At 43.4% G+C, this 9,479-nt stretch overlaps 1 protein-coding gene across 1 annotated transcript in view; it reads left to right on the top strand.

Moving 5' to 3' along the window:
• The first annotated feature begins 1,454 nt into the window (after positions 1-1,454).
• si:dkey-106n21.1 (solute carrier family 23 member 2) overlaps positions 1,455-9,479 on the top strand; it is a 59,144-nt gene continuing 51,119 nt past the window's right edge. Inside the window, exon 1 of the mRNA XM_040026518.1 lies at positions 1,455-2,082. Within this exon, the coding sequence (XP_039882452.1) occupies positions 2,011-2,082 (72 nt within the window). The 5' untranslated portion in view covers positions 1,455-2,010. The remainder of the gene's footprint in view (positions 2,083-9,479) is intronic.

Genomic DNA, 9,479 nt, shown 5'->3' with positions numbered 1-9,479 from the left:
TGTAAATATATGCTTTGTAAAATTAGAGAGGATGTTTGTCTCCCAAATTTACTAACTTATTCTGTTCACAATTTTTTTGTGAACAAAATAAGTGACAATTTTTATTGCACAATTTTAAAGCATTTCTAGGTGGTGGGAGGCTTCCACTTGGCCAGTCTCTGAATATCCTCTCTGTTTTTCGTGGATGATGTGGTTCTGTTGGCTTCATCAGGTGGTGGACTCCAGCTCGTACTGGAGCGGTTCGCAGCCAAATGTGATGCGGCCGGAATGAGAATCAGCACCTCCAGGTCTGAGGCCAAGATCCTCACCAACAAAGGGTGGTGTGCCCACTCTGGGTCAGGGATGAGCTACTGCCCAAAGTGAAGGAGTTTAAGTATCTTGGTGTCTTGTTCATGAGTGAGGGGAGACGAGAGCTGGTGCTGTGGCTGCAGTGATACGGACATAGTACCAGTCCATCGTGGTGAAGAGAGAGCTGAGCATAAAGGCAAAGCTCCTCTCCCAGTCAATTTACATCCCCAAGCTCATCTATGGTCACGAGCCTTGGGTAGTGACATGGATACAAGCAGCAGGAATTAGCTTTCTCCAAAGGGTGGCTGGCCTCTCCATTAGGGAGTCTGCCAGAGTAGAGCTCAAAGTACTCAAGAGCGGCTCTGCCACATCGAAAGGAGCCAATTGAGGAGGTTCGTGCATCTGACAAGGATGCTTCTGTTCCGGGTATGTCCCACCGGGATGAGGCCCCAGGGTAGAGCCAGGACACGCTGGTAAGATTATATCTCTTAGTTGGCCTGGGAAACCCTTGGTGTTACCCTGGACAAGCTGGAGGAGGTGGCTGGGGAGAGGGAGGTCTAGGTTTCTCTGCTTAGGCTGCTGCCCCCGTGACCCAGCTCCCGATAAGTGGAAGAAGATGGATGGATGGCTGGATGGTGTGTGTTGTCTGGCTTCTGCATAACAAAAAACAAAAAAAAGTAACTTTAGTGGTTGAATGTTATGGGTGATTAATTAATTTTCCAGTTTATTGTTTTCCCTAATAAATAACAATATTAGTTTTAGTTTTAAAGAAGGTTTAGACAGATTTCTAAAACGTTTAAGTTTTCTTGTTTTACGAGAGGTGGTCAAATAAATTGGTTAAGCACTGTTACAATGAGAAATGCAGAATCAAGTCTAGTTATAAGGTGTTTAGTTAAAGAAGGCAAGGTTTCTATAGGAGAAATACAGAAATCTGCATTTAAGCTTCTGAAATGCTTTATTGTTGTGTGAGCACTTAATTTTTCCATGTTGGACATAAAATGCATAATTATGTAACGTCTTTGAACTAGTTTGCTCATGATAGCACTCGAGGTCAATCTCTTTATCACTGAGCTGTTGCAAATTAATAGACCACAAAAAAACAATTCTAGGAGAAAATAAATTATATTGCTTATAAGGAAAGATGATTGTGCGTCACAGTAAGTTTCAAAAGTTTTTTTAAATTAAGTTTTTGCCTCAGTGCAGTGAGCAAAATACAATGATTTGTGATTTATTTTAATACAGCTGCAATTAGTGTCGGGTATCGTAATGTGTCAAGTGGAAACATGGTATCCATAGATCCAATCCAAAGATGAACATCAAAAGCTGAAATCTGCCACTTTGTTAAATTCCTTAAATATTTCACCTGCAAATATTTGATAACAGTATGATTCATGTGTAAATAAAGATGCATGTGACAAACTTGCTTCGCTATTCTCAATAGGTCCATCATCACACAACAGCAGGCACATGACCCAAAGTCAGAGTAACTAGAGCTCACACTCACCCAGCAGCAGCCCAGAAAGTTTTCAGAGCCAAAGAGGAGATTACAAAATAACTAAGCCGTTCTCTTTCTGACTGCGATAGTCAGCATTCCTAGCAAAACTAGGGAAATGGGTTATTAATGTTGTCCCTTTTATTTCTGTGCTCAGTTAGAGATTTACTCCCACCTTGTGTGTTTTTGTATTTATGCGGAGTTTACAACACCTTGCCTGATTTACCACAATGCATCTCACGACAGAAGAAACAATAGAGCTTGGACTCAATGACCAGGGGACAGACAATCCTGCATTTGGGGTAAGTGATGTGTTGTCTTTATCTGCTCTAAAGTTTCCAGACTGATTTTCTTTCTTCTTTCGGCGCACCGGCCGATCTTGATTGATTTTTTTGGTGTCATAAGACTCCAACTCTGTCACAAAGACAAATGGAAAACATATAATAACACAGAGTCACTACTTAAGATTTTGACAATGTTGTATGTTTGCTTATATTAGCAGACTAAAGTTAAAAAGAGCTACAGTGTGATATTCTTTCAATACAGCACTAAGAGCTAAATGTAAGCCACTCTGGAATGTGAAATCAACAAAGGGTGCATGTGTTGCCCAAAAGGAGGGATATGTAAGTGGAGCGGACTCCATGGCTGTTTGTGTATAAATGGGGAAAAAAAAGTTTAGACTGCATGTGGTGTTCAAGTGTACACAGCTGACTTTAAGGCTGATGTTTTCCTCTTCCTACCCATGGCAATTGACTGAAGAAAGAAAATTAGAACATAAACAAACTCCACTGCAGATGGGCAAGCACGTGAATCTGTCATCATCTGCAAAACTGGGCCTTATTTATCATATTTAGCTAACCTTGTATTATATATCAAAGCCTCCTCCTTTGGGGAAAATCACATCTTAATTTCACTTCTCTCTTTTAAGTTAGTTTTATTAAAGTGCATTGTACACAACATGCATCTACAATTGTCAAAGTTTTGTTTTAGCCTTTTTGGAAGAAAGGTCTACTTATATTTTTCTCTTAAATTTTAACCTCTACAATAGTTACCTGGCAAAAACATGCTAAAAACAAGTGTTATAAGATTATTGTGTCCCTTGAGTCTGTAGGATTTATAATACATTTATGATCCTATGTGATATTTCATTTGAGCAACAAAGTCACTTTGTGAGAAGGAAAATCAACACACACACACACACACATGCACACACCCCCACACACCTTGGAAGAGCAAGAGATACACGACTAAAGTAATAACAGCTCGGACATCACCTGTCTCAACAAGGCCACTTTTCATCAGTATGTCCTCTTGTGGAACCAGGACATATTGATAAAAAGTGTACTGTGGCATCCAAACCCATGAGTAGTTATGAATTAACAGACGACCAATATCCACACTGACCGAGAAGTACCTGGCACCTGGTGCAATCAAAGCAAGAGATCCAGAGACTACAGCCAGCACAATGGGAACAATAGTGAGATGCATGGACACGATAAGCAACTCTGGTAGAAAACAGCATTTTAACTGAGCATCTGCTGAGCTAAGGATAAAGCAACTGCCTCGTCTCAGGTATGAGATCAAGGATGCAAGTAAAGAAAGCCCCTGTGGTGAAGAAGAATCAGGAAAGCTAATGTTAGTCGGTCAATTGAGACAATACTAGCACATTGCTGAAGAAGCTAACAGCAGTCCATGATCACTTGGCAGAACTTGATCACCTGACCATCAGGCAACTCCTGTACATAGCTTGACGGTTGAGGTTAAACGTTAAATAGACAATCAGCTTATCTATGAATAGCTCACTTGTCTCTTTAACTTCTTGTTTTATTGTCCTCTAAATCCAATTTTAATGTATTCCAAGAGCTCTGGAGCAAAAGTGGTGTGGCGCTGTATTAAAATGACCCTTTTTTTGGCTGTTTAATGTGATCAAACAGTGTTGAGATTACTTTTAATGGGAGAATGAAAAATCTAACTCAGTATATCAAAATCATCCATCCATCCATCTTCTTCAGCTTATCCGGGGCCAGGTCGTGGGGGCAGCAAGTTAAGCAGAGAAGCCCAGACCTCCCTCTCCCCAGCCACCTCCTCCAGCTTATTTGGCACCAAGGTGTCCCCAGGCCAGCCAAATAAGAGATATGATCTCTTCAGTTTGTCCTAGGTCTGCCCTGGAACCTCCTCCAGGTGGGACATGCCCAGAACACCTCACTCAAGAGAAGCCCAGGAGGCATCCTTATCAGATGCCTGAACCACCTCAACGGGCTCCTTCCGATGTGGAGGAGCAGCGGCCCTACTCTGAGCCCCTCCCAGATGGCTGAATTACCCTTGGGAAGAAGCCCATTTCCGCTGCTTGTATTCGCAATTTCTCCAATCCTGCTGTCTATCTCCCGCTCCCTTCTCCTGTCACTCGCGAACAAGACCCTGAGATACTTAAACTCCTCTACTTGGGCAGGAACTCAAACCTGACCCAGAGTGGGCACTCTACCCTCTCCAGGTGAAGGTTAGAGAGGGTATCAAAACCCAGACATGGTTTTGTAGCATATTGTTTGCCTCAGTTTTGAAAGGATGTAGTGTATAGTCATTTTATTAAGTAGCATCTTACATAATAAACAAACCTAAAAACATTATCAAATAGACTTTTGGCAGTTCACATTGAGATGTCTGTAGAGTGAAAAGCATTTTAAACATTAAAGTGAGAAATCTGACTCAGTAACTCAAAACCCAGACAAATAAAAACAATGCAGCAACAACTGAAGATTTGTTCAGCTGACCCTGAAGTGAACAGCTTACCCACATCCAGTCATATGTATTTCTGTTATCTGTAGATGCTGGGTTACAGAAAGAGAGCCACTAGATGGAAGCAAATAATAACTGAAGCAAATGTCTGAAGATGCTTCTTGCTGGAGAGGAAATGTGGTACAGATGGGTTTGCAACTGAGTGGTTGAGACTGATGGAATGGTGACATTCACACAACAAGGTGTCAACTTTGTTTGAAGAGATAAGTGAGTGCAGAGCAGTCAAAGGAGCTTGCAAAGAAAGGCGTCTGGACTTCTTTAAGTTGCTTGAAGACGTTTCACCTCTCATCCGAGAAGCTTCTTCAGTTCTAAGGTCAAATGGTGGAGAGTCCCAGATTTAAACCCAGTGGGAATATCCCCCCAAAGAGGGACAAAAGGACCCCCTGATGATCCTCTAATCACATGAGTCAAGGTGTGAAAACGGGTGTGGGTCACAATCAGCCAGGGTTTCGGGTGAGCTCATTGTGAAACCTGGCCCCACCTTATCATGCGGTTTCCTGAGGTGAGATGGCCCAGGATGTGAGTGGGCGTTAAGGAGTCTGGGGAGGGAACTCAAAACTGGATTATAGATGGCAGACAGTTGGTGTCGTAAACCACCGCCTCTGTTCAAAGATGGTCGCTCACAGTGGACATAGATGGCTTCTTTCACTCCTCTTTCAAACCATCTGTCCTCTCTGTCCAAATGTGAACATTGGCATCCTCGAAAGAGTGACCTTTATCCTTTAGATCCAAATGGACTGCTGAGTCTTGTCCTGTGGAGGTGGCTCTTCTATGTTGTGCCATGCGCTTGTGAAGTGGCTGTTTGGTCTCTCCAATGTAGAGGTCTGGGCATTCCTCGCTACACTGTACAGCATACACCACATTGTTAAGTCTGTGTTTTGGAGTTTTGTCTTTCAGGTGAACCAGTTTTTGTCTGAGCCAAAATCAGCTTTTAAGTGAAAGGATAAGACAGGTCCATTTCACTATAGATGCCATCTAGATCAAGATCAGCCAGACTCTGCAGGAACCGGAAACCCTTCTACCCTCTCCAATCTTAGAAGAGGTTTACAAGTTTGTGGACAAGGCTCAGCAGGCCCAACACTCTAAAGCAGGGGTGTCAAACTCAAATACACAGTGGGCCAAAATTCAAAACTGGAACAATGTTGCGGGCTAACATTAATATTTATTTAAAAAAAATCTTCCTCCAGATATAAGAATCAATCTTTTCTTATTGACTCAAACAAGTTTTGCTGAAAAACTGAATATGGAACAAGCAAGGCTTAATACTAAACGATATATATATATAGATATTAGCTGTATAATACCAGTAGGCCAGCTCTAATAGTAATTTGGTATGGCTTCGCGGGCCAAATGTAATTACACTGCGGGCCAAATCTGGCCCGGGAGCCAGAGTTTGATACCTATGCTCTAAAGGAAAAGAAAGACAACACAGGAAATTGCACACCTTGCTTTCAAAAACACACACTCCTCATTCTGAACCTACACAACTCAGAGAAGAAAACACACCTGAAGACAGGAGAAATGGATAAAGATCTTTTCAGACCGGAATCTCACTGAACCTGAAAAGAGAGTATTAGCCAAAGTACTCAATTTTGCCATTTCTCCGCAACAGTTGCCCATAGTGGACCTCATCACAGCCACAGAAACTGCCATACGGATAAATAAATCATCACAGAGAGAAGCAGAGCAAATCAGGATGAAAGTCTCAGCCACCCTCTCCAGTGCCAAAGTCCCTCCATCCAACCTCACAATACAAGAAAAGAAGGCCGTCGCTTCCCTGAGCAAAGACCACAACATCACTATTTTACCAGCTGATAAGGGAAGATACACCATGGTCCTAAACACTACAGATTACCACACAAAGATCACTACTCTCCTCAGTGACAACAATACCTACGAAGCCTTAAAGCGAGACCCCACAAGCAGCTACAAATAAAAAAGAAAAAGAAAAAAGAAAGTTCTAGCTTGCCTTCAAGACCTTGAAAAGGACAAAATCATTGACCGCCTTACATATCACCGCCTTTACCCAGGGGATGCCATACCCTGCTTTTACGGACTTCATAAAATCCACAAGGAAGGTGTCCCACGTCAGTAGCATAAACTCAGCTACTTACAACATTTCAAAACACCTTGCTACCATCCTTGCACCTCTCGTGGGGAACACCCCACACCACATCAAGAACTCCACCGAATTCACCGACAAGCAGTGTTGGGAAGGTCACTTTTAAAATGTATTCCATTACAGAATACAGAATACATGCCCCAAAATGTATTCTGTAACGTATTCCGTTACGTTACTCAATGACAGTAACGTATTCTGAATACTTTGGATTACTTAATAGATTATCATGCTTTTTACAACAACGTGAATGTACTATTGCTGTGTGATTTATTACTGTTACTGAAGGTCCGCGACTCCGAACTGTAGTAAAGGGACCTCTGACTAATACGGCGGGGTCCCTGTCGGCTCGTAGCCGAAAAATAGCTTTACTTTGTTGTGTGGGTCAACTTTTCTTGCGAGAGACAGAGAGAGGCGTTGAAAGACTGCTCCAACGGAACTTATTGTTTTCGGAGGAAAACACGAACACGGTGTACAGTCGAGTCTTAATAGCTTACTTACAACTGGGCTCGTCAGGCACTCTTCTTGGCTGCAGTGGTTATTGTTATATTTACATGCTTCCAGCTCCCGTTTTTCCTCGATGACAACTCGTACCTTTCCACTCCCCTTTTTCTCCCTCCTCGCGCTCACAGACCCATAACGTGTATGGCAGTCCATTCTCCCTGCAACACGGACTACACTGCCCATGATGCTACATTCTTTAGAGCTATGCTTGTAGCATTCAGCCTGTTAGCTTAGCACAACAACAACAACAACGAAAAGGCGCTCTCTCACCCAGGAAACACACAGTCGCAGAGAGAGAGAGAGAGAGAGCGTCGCCCTGTAACCATGGCAACCATAACGCTGCCGCCTGGAACAAAAGAACGTAGCTGTCAAACAAAACCCAAACAGTCCTGACCCGCGACAAAATGAAACAGGAAAGTACCGCAGTGTAATCCATTTATTTCAACAAAGTAACTGTATTCTGAATACCACCTTTTTAAACGTAACTGTAACGGAATACAGTTACTCATATTTTGTATTTTAAATACGTAACGGCGGTACATGTATTCCGTTACTCCCCAACACTGCCGACAAGGTCCAGAAACTTACCCTGGATCCAGATGAAACCATGGTGTCCTTTGATGTAGTCTCTCTCTTCACTTGCATACCCACCACGGAGGTAGTGTACACTGTCAGAAAACGACTACAAGAAGACAGCTCCTTAGAAGACAGGACCAACTTCACACCCGATCAGATTTGCACACTGTTAGACCTCTGCCTTACCACAACATACCTCAAATACAATGAAGGCTTCTACAGACAAAAACGTGGCTGTGCCATGGGCTCCCCTGTGTCACCTATTGTAGCCAACCTTTACATGGAGGAATTGGAAAGGAAGGCTCTTTCAAAGGAAGAGTACCCAGCCACTGGTACAGATATGTAGACGACTCCTGGGTCAAAATCAAGACACAAGAAGTGGAATCTTTCACTGCGAACATTAATGCCTTGGATAAAAACATCAAGTTCACTAGGGAAGACACAAAGGACGACTGTTTGCCTTTCCTGGACTGCGCTGTGCACATTGAAGAGAATGGCAACCTCAACATCGAAGTTTACCGCAAGCCCACACACACGGACCAGTACCTCCTCTTTGACTCCCATCACCCTCTGGAACACAAACTTGGAGTAATTAGGACCCTACACCACCGGGCAGAGCATGTTCCCTCTAAGCCTAAAGGGACAAAGAAGGAACACACATATGTAGCACTCAAAACATGCGGTTATCCTAATTGGGCGTTCATAAAGTCAGCAAAGAGGCACAGAAAAGAAGATCAGACACCAGTGAGGGAGGATAAGAAAGACAGACGCAACAACATTGTCATCCCCTATGTAGCCGGTGTATCAGAGAAACTCAGGAGAGTTTTCTCCAAGCATGACATCCCAGTGCATTTCAGACCCAGCAACACACTCAGACAAAAACTGGTTCACCCGAAAGACAAAACTCCAAAACACAGACTTAACAATGTGGTGTATGCTGTACAGTGTAGCGAGGAATGCCCAGACCTCTACATTGGAGAGACCAAACAGCCACTTCACAAGCGCATGGCACAACATAGAAGAGCCACCTCCACAGGACAAGACTCAGCAGTCCATTTGGATCTAAAGGATAAAGGTCACTCTTTCGAGGATGCCAATGTTCACATTTGGACAGAGAGGACAGATGGTTTGAAAGAGGAGTGAAAGAAGCCATCTGTGTCCACTGTGAGCGACCATCTTTGAACAGAGGCTGTGGTTTATAACACCAACTGTCTGCCATCTATAATCCAGTTTTGAGTTCCCTCCCCAGACTCCTTAACGCCCACTCACATCCTGGGCCATCTCACCTCAGGAAACCGCATGATAAGGTGGGGCCAGGTTTCACAATGAGCTCACCCGAAACCCTGGCTGATTGTGACCCACACCCGTTTTCACACCTTGACTCATGTGATTAGAGGATCATCAGGGGGTCCTTTGTCCCTCTTTGGGGGGATATTCCCACTGGGTTTAAATCTGGGACTCTCCACCATTTGACCTTAGAACTGAAGAAGCTTCTCGGATGAGAGGTGAAACGTCTTCAGGCAACTTAAAGAAGTCCAGACGCTTTTCTTTGCAAGCTCCTTTGACTACGATGACCTGGATGACTGAGAACCTTCACAGACATGAGTGCAGAGCACAACCTCTGAGACACAGCAGGTTTCAAAGACAGTTGTGTTCCCCACTGTGGACCTAGTGATGAAGACTTTAGTGAATTTTAGAACCTTCTGG

The sequence above is a fragment of the Simochromis diagramma genome, unplaced genomic scaffold (assembly GCF_900408965.1).
Source record: "Simochromis diagramma unplaced genomic scaffold, fSimDia1.1 OVJJ01000293.1, whole genome shotgun sequence".
Lineage (NCBI taxonomy): Eukaryota > Metazoa > Chordata > Actinopteri > Cichliformes > Cichlidae > Simochromis > Simochromis diagramma.
This window is presented reverse-complemented; position numbering and strand designations above follow the sequence as displayed.